We start from the raw sequence: 13,820 nt of genomic DNA on the forward strand, positions 1-13,820 counted from the left end.
AGCTGAAAAAGGAAATACTGTGTTATGGAAAGCTTCATATGCAGTTGTGACAATGTTACATTTGTGTGTGGATGGCAGTAAGAGTAAAACATGACAGTCTGCTGCAATGCTTGTTCCACTGATGAGCATGGAGTAAATAAATTTCCTTCCCAGTAAATCAGGAATTATTCACTGTGGAGAATCACTGCATTAGGACAACTCTCTTTCACAAAGGTCTCTTAAATTTTATATATGTCATTAGTAAGTGAATGACTGTTGTGGTGTTAGCAATTCTTGTAGATGTTCTTCTGGTGTTATCTGGATTTTTTTTAAAAAAGAGTTTTGTCTAGAGATGGTCAAGCGCTGCAATGAAACTATTTCACTTCTTTCTTAACAGCACTGTTCGAATATGGGATTATACACAAGATGCTTGTATAAATGTTCTTAGTGGGCATACAGCACCAGTACGGGGATTGCTGTGGAATACAGAAATACCTTACTTACTGATATCAGGCAGCTGGGATTATACAATCAAAGTGTGGGATACAAGAGAGGGAACCTGTCTGGACACAGTGTATGATCACGGTGCAGATGTCTATGGTAATATATTTTAATGTTTGACATTAATATATTTTCAGTAGTTTTTGTATGCTAAAAAATTGTCGTTCAGTATTTTAAAACAAATTTGTTACAATGTATTTTAGGATTAACATGCCATCCTAGTCGTCCCTTCACTATGGCCTCTTGTTCACGAGATTCTACTGTGAGGCTTTGGTCTTTAACACCTCTAATAAATCCTCTCCAGATAAATATATTGGCAGACAGATCGTGGGATGAGATTATCGGAAACACTGGTGAGTAAATATACACGTATATGTGAGCTATAGATAGATAGATAGATAGATAGATAGATAGATAGATAGATGGATGCTGACTAGGAATATACAAATCTATCCCTTTATTTCCACATTTTCCACTCATCCTCTTGCATGTTCATGAAAGGTTTGTGGAGAGTCTTGGATATTCTTGCTTTTCAAGTTAATTTTTGTACATACACGAGACTTATGTACCTACTCAACCCCAGCTGAAATAGCAGTAATGGCAATTTATGTGCTTTACGCTACCAGTTTGTTTCATGTACTTCCCATGTGCAAGTACAGTGTTTCTGTATTGGTCACAATTCTGGATGCAGGACGATTTCTATGCCTTTTCTTGATGTACAAAAGCATAAAACAATTTGAGAAGTTGGATCTGCAAGTTCTCTTTTTTTAAAAAAAAAATTATTAACCGACCAATCAAATCAAATCACATAAATTCCAAATTACAAAGCCGAATTTTAAATTTTTGTTGAGGGGACCCATATTTCAAGTTCTGAAGGGGGATTCCGATCATCTTCTTGCTACTGCGTTAAAATCCAAATCAGTCCAAATAAAGTTCATAATTCTATCCAGTCTTATCTTGCTGTTTCCACATCTCATCTTGTTCGTATATTTTTTCTTTTTTTCTTTATGATCTCTTCTGATAATCTCCTTAAGCAGATAAACACCAATTATATCCTGTGTGAATTTTTCCGTTCGTCCAATCCTCATATCGAGATGGTTTCCATATATCATCACTTTCATAAATAACATCTCTCTTTCCATCATTAATCTCAGGATCTGTCGTTCTTAAGTCCCACTGAAGAATCTCACCCACAATATAAAAACAGCTCTTTTCCTCCTCCCAGACTCAAGTCCTCGACAGAGCTTGCCAACATGGCGGCGGTATTTTTAATTGCGTCATTCCAAAGCTCTTAAACTTTCCACGCTCTTCTTAAAACATGCTTTGGTTAGAAAATTTATCTCCACACAGTCGTAAATCCACAGCTTAAGTCATTAAAACGGCATTTCTGACTTGGGAGGGGGGGGGATTCTTGTTTAATCACATAGAGGAAAGAAAGGAAAGTTTTTTTCCCCTCCCCCATCCAGTCCCTTTGCCATACCGAGTCTTGGCATATCTTCTCATGATTGATTCTTGTTCCTCCGACTCGTCTTGTTTATCAGAGAACTCTTCAGTTAGCAGTCTTTACTCCCCCTCCTTCCTTGAAATATGTGCATTCGCTTCTTCCTAATTGTTCCTTTTGAAGTTCTTGCAGCTAGCGGCGCGGATCAGAGACAGTGTCCAGGAGCACCGAGATCCACAGGAGGGCATTCTGCCTAGTGCCCCCAGGCAGGCAAGGGAAGCCCCCCCCCCAACCTTGGGGGGGGTAGGGAGGCTATTTACTCCCATCACAGCCTCCTAATTACCTCCTGTGGGTCGGAGAGATGTTATTGTCAGCCATCTTCCGATGCGCCCCTAGTGGCCCCTCATGGATCTGCAAGTTCAACTACACGGACCATCCAAGAGACTGACAGCTACAGGCTCAAAATTACCGATTTGCTTGCTTACGTTCGTGCACATTAAACTTTACCCATATATAGCTCTAGTTGCGTGTAGTTTCACATGACTGTGCATTGAGGTGTGCATCTAATTGAGCATCGTTTACTGACAGGCATCCCACATTCAGGGACGAATGCTAATGAGCATTCAGCTTGTTATTTTCTTCCTTTCCACCTGGCTTGTGGAAGCATTTGCCCAATGGATATGCCAGTTAGTTTCTCGTCACATTGGAAGGTAAATAGGAGATAATGGAGCATTCAGGACCATTTCCCACACCAGCAGAACACCATATGTGGTAGTAATCACACTTGCTGGGTTTACTGTGGAATCCCTAGCTGCTATTTGCAGGGTGCCAGAGGCCAACAACTAGAAGAATTTTGACGTGCAAACGTCCACCCCTGAGTGGACTTCGGAGTATAGCCATATATCCTCCTCATTGTCTTTTCTGTTTCTAACAAGGTGTGTAAATATTTGTTTTTAATAGATCGTGCTGTTGAAGTAGGTGCTTCTCCTTTGCTATGTGGCAAAGTGTCTAGGGATATTAAACAAGAAGTAGACAAATTGGCTGGTAATCCCCGAGGGAGAAAACTGAGGTGGTTTTCCGAATGTTTATCAGTAAGTATTAAGTAGTAAAAAATTGTGTGCATGTAAGATGTAGCTATAGAACTTTAGTCTCATTGGGTTAGATGCAAGGCTGCACTGTAAGTATAATAAACCTTTCACAAAATGGTATATTTACTGTATTATATATTACAAAATGATTTGTCATTTGAAACATGGATCTCACATCTATTTAGGTGCACAATATAACATAAATTATGACTACCTATGGGAGTTGTAACATAATCAGTGTTCTTAGCAGGGTTTGGTTGAACAGGGTATGTAAGATTAATAAATCTTATCACCATCAACGTTTATTGCTTATGTATAGTATTTCTAAGATGGAAAGTACTTCACAATCTTCTACTCACCTTAAAATTATCCAGTGTTCCCATTGTACAATTTGGAAACTACCAAGGCAACTGTGTGTTCATGGCCAGGTAGGGCTTGGCCAAGTAGAGACAGAATCCCACACTGAAGTGAGATTGGTTGCACGAAACAAGCTCACTGAGGGTACTGTAGCTGCTTCCACAATTTTCTTTAATATAAGAGTGAAGGATAAATACTTTTGAAGAAAACTGAGAGCCCCTGAGTTCAGCAGTCATATGCTTTTCCTCACCTATTATAACGGAAGTAATTCTGTGGATCCATTGTCATGAAATGACTAGTGGTCTTAAGTTTATACAATTATGCTGTTCTACAAGTTAGTATGTGGTGTGTATTATACCAATTTAGTACATTTAAGAGATCTAACAATGAAAGAACATCTGTGTGGTAACACCTCGCTTTTACCTGGATTCAGTATTGGCTTGTTTAATTTTGAATTGACCTGTTTTTACTTTTGCACTGACTGACAAACATAATCACTTTCATTGCAGGTTTAATTCTGATATGGCTTAAACAACATTGTGTTCCATTTTTTATTGTTCCAGCCCCCAGGAGGCAGTAAAAACTTATGGGATCTTGTTGCTGTAATAAAAGGCCAAGATGATAGCTTGCTTCCACAGAATTATTGCAAAGGAATAATGCACATGAAACATCTGGTTAGATTTAGAATGGTAAGTTAAATATGCAGGTTGACGCAATAGCTTTAGCTTCCTTTATTACAAAAGAAATAAGCTTTTGCTGATTTCATTTTGCTTCACAAGGCAAAATGATATTGTGGAAAAAGAAAATACATGCATTTCTTACCGTCTGTGGAATATGCACTTAAGAATAACCCCCTTGGGAGCAAGGGTTGCCTACATTGTCGTGTGAGGCACTCAATTTTCTCCTAACACTTGTGTTTCCAGACGATTGCTTTAGACCAAAGAGTTGCAGACTTGCCTGCTCGTTTCGTTTGTTTAGTCTATATTCCTTCTCATACGAATGAGTAGTAAAAAACGGCATGTGAACCCTCAGTTCCATCAAATTTACAACCAGATTTCAGAATATAACAAGTCAGTTTCCTTGTCTGTTCTTCTCATTTGGTTGTAAAGAATATGTATGTAAAGGTTTTTGTTTTTTTACCAATAGGAATTTCGTAAAGGAATTTATTCTGACATTGAGAAATTGTTATGGGTTTAAGCAATACAAGATTAAGTGCAATAAAATATTTTACAACAGCGGATACTTTATTGCACACAGAAGTCACTGACCTTGTTTGGGGAAAGAGGTTGCCCACTTTGACCAGGCACATCCTCCTACCCTTTCTGCCTTACAGGTCACCAGAGCTGAAATATCTGTGTTGGGGAGATAAAGTGCAGCAGCATTTCTGCTCTGCTTTAACATCTCTGGAGATTGAGGCCCTACATTTGGGCAATTTGTCAAGGCTTAACTCATGTTATAGGAGAAAACTTGATGGGATTTTTTTTTTTTCCATTTTCATCTTTCAGTCCAAAGCCCAAGAACTTACTACTGTGAAGATGTCTAAGTTTGGAGGAGGAATTGGTGCACCTAGCAAGGAAGAAAGGCTAAAAGAAGCAGCAGAGATACATCTAAGACTTGGGCAAATTCAGAGATACTGTGAACTTATGGTGGAACTTGGACAGGTAAACACTACATTAAGGTAAAGGGACCCTTGACCATTAGGTCCAGTCATGGCCAACTCTAGGGTTGCGGTGCTCATCTCGCTTTATTGGCTGAGGGAGCCGGCGTACAGCTTCCGAGTCATGTGGCCAGCATGACTAAGCTGCTTCTGGCGAACCAGAACAGTGCACGGAAATGCCGTTTACCTTCCCGCCTGAGCGGTACCTATTTATCTACTTGCACTTTGACGTGCTTTCGAACTGCTAGGTTGGCGGAGCTGGGACCGAGCAATAGGAGCTCACCCCGTCATGGGGATTCAAACCGCTGACCTTCTGATCAGCAAGCCCTAGGCTCTGTGGTTTAACCCACAGCGCCACCCGCGTCCAACACTACATTATGATATGTTAAAAGAGTTCAGTGTACACTTGAGAGGGGAGGGGAGGTGGCATTTTCTCCCACTTCCCTGAGTTTCAGACCAGATGTGAGTATCACTCCGGAGCATATATATATAAACCAATGAGTTGGCAGGAATATATATCAGGCATAGGCAAACTCGGCCCTCCAGATGTTTTGAGACTACAACTCCCATCATCCCTAGGTAACAGGACCAGTGGACAGGGATGATGGGAATTGTAGTCTCAAAACATCTGGAGGGCCGAGTTTGCCTATGCCTGATATATATTACTGCCAACTCATTGGTTTATATATTTAAAGACAGATGTGGACAAATGAAAGTGCCCTGTGCGCTAGATATGCATGACAAAGTTCAAATGCCTTCTGAAAGGTTGGTTTTTGTCCTGATTTAACGTTGCTGTAGTTACTACTGTGTATATAAAATAGCACATTCGTGTATTTAAGAAGCACTTGTTGTAGCTAGTATTGTTATTATTTGTACCTCATAATAACTATAACAATGCTATTGCCATAGGACTAATGGTGCTGGATTTTATTTTTATTTGTCAACCTTGCTGAAACTTTTAATAAACTGGCAAGTGTGTGTTTGTGTGTAAGAGAGCGCACCCCCCCATTCCCACAATTAAGCATATTGTAAAGTACTATAATAGCTTACATTAAATAAGGTCTAACATATTCATATTTAGTATGCTGTTGATGTTTTCCATATCAAAATAACACATTACAAGACAAATGCAGGATACCCAACCCCCACCCTGTGGGAGTAAAGGCCTTGGGAAGGGGCTGCAAGTGAGAATTGGTGGGCAGCTAGGAAGGATTAAGAATCCTTTCCTATTTGATGATTATCTCCTGCAAATGTCCTCCCTTCTCTCTCCTGCGTTACTGTTAACCAGAAAATTTATTTTGAGAAAGCTGTGTCTGAAAAAGTTACAGTACTTTCACCCTTTATGATCTCTGGGAAAAGTAACATCAAAATGACTGTATTTTAAAACATGACTCTGTGAAGTAAACATGCAATTCTTCAGTGATTCTATTCTGAAGGGTAACAAATGACGTACTGGTTTCTTAAGCGACCTCGTTTTTTCAGATAGTACTAATTTTTTATATAGAAATAGAAAGGGCTAATTTGTTAATGATGTCCGTATAAAGGGAGGAGAATTGGAAATGGTTTTTCAAAAACCGTTGAATAATGCATGTTTCTTGTGTTAAGATGAAAATAATGGCATATTCTGTGTTTTAGTGGGACAAAGCTCTCTCGGTTGCACCAGGGGTATCTATGAAATACTGGAAGAAATTAATGCAAAGGTAAGATGCGAATTCCAATTTAAGTCACCCTTTCGCATTATGAGGCATAGGCCTGAATCCAACACAGAGTTTGGCATACTGATTCTTGTAGGCTTAAGGAAACCTAATTCTGTGTTGGATTCAGGAGTGACTATAGCATCACATGCTGCCTCCCTTGCCTCCCTCCAGAAATACCCCCCCCCCCCCCGGTTCTTCTGGCATCTTTAACCACAATTAAGTTGATTACCAGTACTTTTCAACTTTGTTATAAGCCCGGTGTTAGGGCTGAGCAATCAAATAAGTGGCCATATTTACAGAAATGATTCATAGTGGTAGAAACAAACCTATCTCTTCAAACTCATGTCCTGCTTGCCATAGACATCTGTTTTTATTTGCAAACCCTGGTTAGGAAGTAATCTGCAACAGTCATGTAAAAGTTGTATCTGGTGGTGCATTTTTCAATTAGTTATTTGAAACTAACCGTGTAAATGCTTGAGAGTGTAAGTTTTTGGAAACAGTGCTTTTGGGAAGAGTTTTGTGTATCTCAGAAAGATATATATAAATCTTGATGCCTCATTGATGTTCTTTGAATGGATCTGATACTAAACGTAACTTAAATGAACTTAATAACGGCAGTGCTTTCAATTTTGATTAGGAGAGCTGACCAGTTAATTCAGGAAGAAAATGATGATGTTATTCCATACTGTATAGCAACTGGTGATGTGAAGAAACTTGTCACATTTTTTACTTCAAGAGGCCAGCTTAAAGAAGCTCTGCTTGTTGCACAGGTACCACTGTACATGATAGTAAATAACTCTTTTAGGATGTAATACAACTTTTGCTATACACTGATACCTGTTGTGTTGTTATCTAAATCAACAAGAAAAGCAAACTGAGTAGAAGAATTATGTTAGAACCATGAAATTATTAAATAAAAGGAAGGGATAGTAAAGCTCTAGATTTTCCTGCTTCTGCAAAAAATAAGAATTTACTCATATGCTGGTGACATTAAAGTTGGTGTTTATGATGCCTGCAATCCTGAGTTTGAAAAGCCTAGTAATGATAGACCTGTTTAGCCTACACTATTGTCAGAATCCTATTCCTGTGGATTGGTATGAGTGCCAGGTATTTTGTGCAATGGTGGCACTAATAGAGCTAGGGAAAGGTTTCAGTGTATTGGAATAAAAATCAAACAAACAGACCTATATTAGCTACAAAACAAAGCTTGGCAGCTTTTGCTAAGAATATCATTCTGTTGTGGATAATAGAAGCTTATACATCCTCGTCAAAGTACTTGGAATTTTACTCTCCCACATTTCACTGTAACAGGATAGCTCCTTGACTTGTAATAAATATTATACCATCAGTTTGAGATGTACCAATATGGTTGTTCCAGATGGTAGCTGGGGTCTTTTCTCCTACTGTGATATGACTGTTCCCATTTCACTGTTAACCCCTTTTTACAAATAATATTACCAAGAAGACAATGGTTTATGTTGCTTTTGATTGACTTTTTTTTTTAACCGATTTTAGTCAGCATGTGAAGGAAATATGCAAACATCCCAGTGTTTAGAATCAAATGGAACAGCAGATTTGGAAGGAAACAGCTTGGAAGATTACACTGAGTGAGTCACTGAGTGGTTATTTTTCATATGTTATCTTATTGTTTTTTTGTCTGTCACAAAATTAATGTGGCATTTTTAATTGAGATTTGACAAAATTTTTTACTGAATTTTGTAAGCTATTGATTTGCCATATCTTTGTTGTCCCTTTTGAGATGGGGGACACATTTACGATTGAATTATGACTTACATGGTATATGAACCAGGGCACTATATTCCAATAACCAGTGCTTTTTTTTCTTAAAAAATGTTTAGGGGTACTCTCATTTTCCTACTCATATTGAGGCCAAACTTCGATTGACAAAATGTTTAGGGCTATGCATTCACCTGCACCCCCCAGAAAAAAGCACTGCCAATAACCAAAACTAATTTATGATTGGGCTGCCTCATGCTGTGGTGGTGCTGACCAAACTTTCAGATAGTAAAGCAGAAGGATGCACTAACAACATCTGGTAGATTTATCTAGTTTTAATTATTTAATCCAAATTATTTCTATTTTTGTTTTTTCTAGACTCCTGCACAAAGTCAGTAAAGAATTGTCTGAGTGGTATTTTCAGGATGGCTGTGCGGTGCTAGCTGCTTGCTGCCATTTAGCTGTTGAGAACATTGAGGTAAAAGTATTTTCTGTTTGATCTATACCAAAATAGAAAGGTGCAGAATAATTACTCTTTGTTTTGTACATTTGCATACATTCTATTAATTTTTTTAAAAAAACAATCCTGTTATGTATAAATAAACTTGTTTTTTTACATCATGTTGATCCAATGGGCAGTGTGGAATAAAGACACATAGGAAAGATGCATGGTCAGCAATAACAAAGGGAACAAATAATTGAAAGAATTTTAAAAAGCCATTCCTATTAGCCGGATTCTGTTGCCACATCACTTTAGGAGATTTTTATGCTGCTGAGAATCTGCTTTGTGCCTGTCTTATCCAGCCCTGCCGTGTTACCATTATTTTCTAGTTAGCTTTTTACCATGTTCATTCCTTACAACATGCAATGCTACAAAGCAGGTGATGAAAATTCCTGCAAGCAGCAGCTGATAAAGTTGTGGGAATAACAGGCCTCAAAGCCTAACAACACTACTACTGTGGTGGAGAAAGTCCCTTTTCGAGATATGTTTTTATGTACCAGCTATCTTGATATTAAAGCTGGCCCCAAGATGCCATGGATACTTGCTGACCATTTCAGGAAACAGTAATTCCCAAGGGAGTTCCTACAATTGTCCCTAAAATGTAGATAGTGTTGATAGTTAAGAAACATCAGCTCCTGGTGGATAGTAATTTCTCCCCTGTCACCTCGCCCCTTAGTCCATATCTAAGCGCCAAGCCTGCATCAAAGCCAGATTTCCAGTTTGCTAGGCCCAAATTCATAAGCTTTGCCTCTTTCCAAAGTGTTGATTTTCAAAAGGTCTTTTCCAATTGCGCTCTTCCCCTTGAGAAATGACACCTGTGAGAGTGGAAAGGCAGCACAAACAGGCTAAAGATCCTATTCCCATTCTCCTTAACAATCTCTTAAAGGGAAACCCTTCATTGGTGGACAAATAACTATTCTGGTGGCCATTACCTTCCACTGTGAATAAACCCTCTGCAGGGATGGGGAAACATTCTAAAATGGCATGTCCGTGTGAAAGGAGGTGCTGTGTTGGGCCACAACCACCGCTCACTGGCAAGACGGTGGGCGGCCATTGTGAGATCTTTAGATGCTTTTCATATTGGGAAGGTTGGATGAGTTACAGAAATTCCTGTTTACTCTAAATTTTCTAGAAGCTGGCAATACCTTGGGTTGACGTGTCTCTTCTATTTAAAATAGTAATTCACTTTTAGCTGGTTTGCTTATAGACAAAATATTGCTTGCAGTGATATAAAGTAAAGCAGGTCAAACTATGAGTCTTGTTCATTAATGCATGTTTTTGTCACTCTTTAATGTAGCATTGGAAAGTAAATATTTTACAATGCTGGTCTCAATGAATCCTAAGTGTTTGTGATGCTTAATGATATGATTTTCTTATTGAGCAAGCTTGCCATGGCAAACCTGATTCGTGGAAATGAACTGGAATTGGCAGTCAGTGTGGGTACTGTCTTAGGAGAATGTGCAGCGCAAGCAACACAATATGCGCTAGAGTTACTAGCAAGAAAATGTATGACTATAACAACATGGTAAGAACTTCTTACTCCAAAGAATGTTTCACTCTAACAAACCTTGGACACTTTTATAGAACACCAGAGTCTCATATTTTGAAAACAGCAACAACAACTTTGAGGAACCTTTGGTTTTTTTATCCAGAAGAAGCTATTAAAAAGTAAAACTCAACTACAGTAGCATATTATGAGCAAACACCAATGTTCTTAGAGCAGAAAAATGTTGTTTTAAATTAGCAAGAACAAGTCAATAAATTTTCATTTGGCTAGTACCAAGTGCTTCCATATTGCAGGAGTAATCACTACCATATCAGTAGGCAGGGTAGATTTTTGAGACAGTTCTAGGATTTGTGCTCTGCTTGAGTGACTAAAGTGCACCAGGAGCATGCTTGTGTGTGTCCACATTGTCTTTACCACCTTTGTGATTCCACCTCAGTTAGAATCAGTTATTCTGAGTACCTTTTGAGCCTATTTTTTCAATCCACAAACATTAAAACTACATCACACAGATTGAATGCCCCATGCATAAAATGGACATATGACTAAGTTGCAGCAAGTACAGATTGCTAGTGCGCACACAATAATCTACGTTGATTTTCTGACCCATGTGGCTGATTTGACAGATAATCCACGAGGGAATAAATCTGCACACGTTGAAATGAGCCAAAAGGGTGGCGTGAGAATCGTTCCCTAATCCTCAATTTAGATTCAGATAATGTGAAGAAATCCAGCATAGTTTGTTTCAAATTTTGGGGTGATGCTTTGCTTTTCTCCTTTCATTTTGCTTTGCGTATCCAAGCAAAGAGTTATGGGATAACTATTAGCCACATGGTTTTGATAAGGGTTGGAAGAAAATAGTTACTTTGGTTTGTGGCTTATGTCAGGAGTGCAATTTTAATAGAACTCGTTTTTTTCTGTGACTAAATGATAGTGTCCAAAATCTGTTCTTAATTTCAGGAACACTTGTCTTGCATGTAGCTGCTAGACATAAGTGGATGAGAGAAATATATTGGCAGTTGCCACTTTATGGTAGGGGATGTGAAAAGGGACACCCCACCCCCGTCCTCTAAGTTTAGCAATTGCTCAGTCTTCTCCAGCTATAACAAAGTCTTGGAGATTGCCTTTCTGTGCTCATTTATGTTTCTCAGCTCCTTGGCAAACAAATAAAATGAAAGAGGAAGGTGCAGAAATGTAGAGGCCCACAGTTGTTTTAAGGTGTGTACAGGAGAGGCCAAAGGGAAACAAAATATAAGCAAAAATCAGGTGGTGTTGCCCATGACCCACACTGCACCAAAATTAACTTTGGTGAGGACAGCAGTATGTGTTGCACTTTCTGTGATGGCATGCTGTAACCTTCCTGAGTATAGCTGCATACTGAAATGGCTGCGGAGCTTATAGCTAAGCCTTTCTACTCCTTGCAAAATCATATGCTTGTGGAATCCAATCATACAAACCAGAGTTTGTATGATTGGATTCCACAAGCACAATGAATTCACAATCCAACTTCTTGCAAGCACTCGCAGCTTTATCTTTTGCTTCCCATTTAAGAGAACGTAAAGCTTTTAGCATATTGCTTTCTGAGTCAATAGAGCTTTTTTCTTTCGCAGCTTGGGTGATAACCACTACTAGCCATACTCTCAGTAAATCCAATAAAATCAGTTGATTTGAGTTATTCAAGTTATTCACAGTATTATATTTCCCATTGATTGTAAAATGTGAAATAAAATCATGACCAAGAAAATGAATATTGGAATTCATTACTGCCTAAAGCCTTGCGATTTGGATAATGTTTTGTTTTGTTAACGGTAGGATTGTTTTTACATAAAAAGTCAAAAGATAGTTAACATGGGATACATAAAATTGCAGTTTGCATGTTGGATGTAGTAGAAGCAGAATAAGAATTTGGAGCTGTCAGTTCCTTTCCCTGCTTTTTTTAAAAAATCCCAGCTTCTTCCCCAGCCTCTCACCATTTGTCCTGTGTGTGTGTAGTATATGAATGCTGTTTTTGTCTGTTACATTTTGAATATCTTTGTTTTAGCTTTCCATCACCTGGATACAGGTACATTCTTTTCTCTAGAAGGACATTCTAATCTATCCTCTGCAAAGCATGACATTTCGGGTTAGACTGAAAAGAAAATCCTTCATACTCTGCTGGCTTTTCTAATAGAACAAAATATTTTGCATGATAAGTAGAATAGACTGGCTGAAAAGAAACATAATGGGCTATTGATGAGAATTCAACCTGTAAGAACAAAAAGTAAGGGCGTATCCTTAAGACATCCCTCTCCTCTCATGGGATTGTCCTATGCCTTCATGAAGCGGAACATTTGCAGTTCTGACAGTTTGATCCTGATACTATACTAGCACATAAGAACTGAGGTTAGTGATTCAACAGCTGTGGTGTTTGAATACTTAATATTATGCCAGCATTGCAGCCGTGTTAATGGCAACACTGGAGATTGGCTCCAATATTTAGGTTTTCCTAAAACCTTTCTTTGGTCAACCGTTTCTTGAAAGTTGATGGCTGCCTTGCCAGCCAAGCAATAGAAGGATCATAATCTATTCTAAGTGAACATTTATTTGGGCATATGCAGATGTACAAATTGGTATACATACTTGCCAACTATTTCTTGGAGCGCAGATGGCAAATAGCTTTCTGTAAAAGCACTCCTCCAGTACTTAAAATATAATCCCATGGGGATGGGGAGCATTACTCAATAAACAAAGCAATTGCTAGTCATACACCTGAGGTTCTTCGTTCATGCAAGGCTCTGGTATATGAAGATGCAGAATTTCCCCTTGATAGTGTCATGGATAACACAATGTGCACATTCCCATTTTGTGTATGGAGGTTCCCTGATACAGAATGGTGAATGATGGATTCATTTGGATTTTCATCATTCCTGACTATTGGCCATTCTTGCTAGGAGCTGGAGTCCTAGAGCATCTGGGAGGCCACATGTTTCCCATCCCTTCATTGTGATAACAACTTGTTAGGCTCATGTACTATTGACTATATAATGCACACCATCCACAGTGAACTAAGACAGCTTGATAGCAGCAATATTTCTGGAGTTGCAAGATGTATTTTCTAAGAGGTCACAGACTGCCTATAATCAGGGGTGCCCAAACTTTTTTCAAAGAGGGCCAGACTTGATGAAGTGTACATGCGTGAGGGCCGACTGGAGCTGTTGAGCTTTTTGTTGTTGAGCTTTTTAAAGGATTTTAGCCCAGGACATATACTGCCATGGGGGCCAGATTAAATCGGCCGACAGGCCGGATTAGGCCCCCAAAACGGATTTTGGACATGCCTGGCCTATATAGTTGCTGAAAATGGAATAAACTTAGTAGCTG

At 38.8% G+C, this 13,820-nt stretch overlaps 1 protein-coding gene across 9 annotated transcripts in view; it reads left to right on the top strand.

Annotated features, from left to right (window-relative positions):
• WDR17 (WD repeat domain 17) overlaps positions 1-13,820 on the top strand; it is a 63,112-nt gene that overhangs the window by 31,752 nt on the left and 17,540 nt on the right. For 7 of the 9 annotated variants that reach the window (XR_014223228.1, XM_082237179.1, XM_082237178.1 and 4 more), the window contains exons 13-23: positions 377-579; positions 684-833; positions 2,882-3,012; positions 3,930-4,055; positions 4,872-5,027; positions 6,659-6,723; positions 7,358-7,490; positions 8,236-8,327; positions 8,836-8,935; positions 10,345-10,484; positions 12,505-12,525. Coding sequence is in view for 7 of the 9 variants with exons in the window: in XM_082237179.1 (XP_082093305.1) it covers positions 377-579; positions 684-833; positions 2,882-3,012; positions 3,930-4,055; positions 4,872-5,027; positions 6,659-6,723; positions 7,358-7,490; positions 8,236-8,327; positions 8,836-8,935; positions 10,345-10,484; positions 12,505-12,525 (1,317 nt within the window). In the remaining 2 variants the exon portion in view is untranslated. The remainder of the gene's footprint in view (positions 1-376; positions 580-683; positions 834-2,881; positions 3,013-3,929; positions 4,056-4,871; positions 5,028-6,658; positions 6,724-7,357; positions 7,491-8,235; positions 8,328-8,835; positions 8,936-10,344; positions 10,485-12,504; positions 12,526-13,820) is intronic. The other 2 variants (XR_014223229.1, XM_082237174.1) reach the window with 1 other exon arrangement.

This window comes from Podarcis vaucheri, assembly GCF_965113315.1.
Source record: "Podarcis vaucheri genome assembly, chromosome: 9".
NCBI lineage: Eukaryota > Metazoa > Chordata > Lepidosauria > Squamata > Lacertidae > Podarcis > Podarcis vaucheri.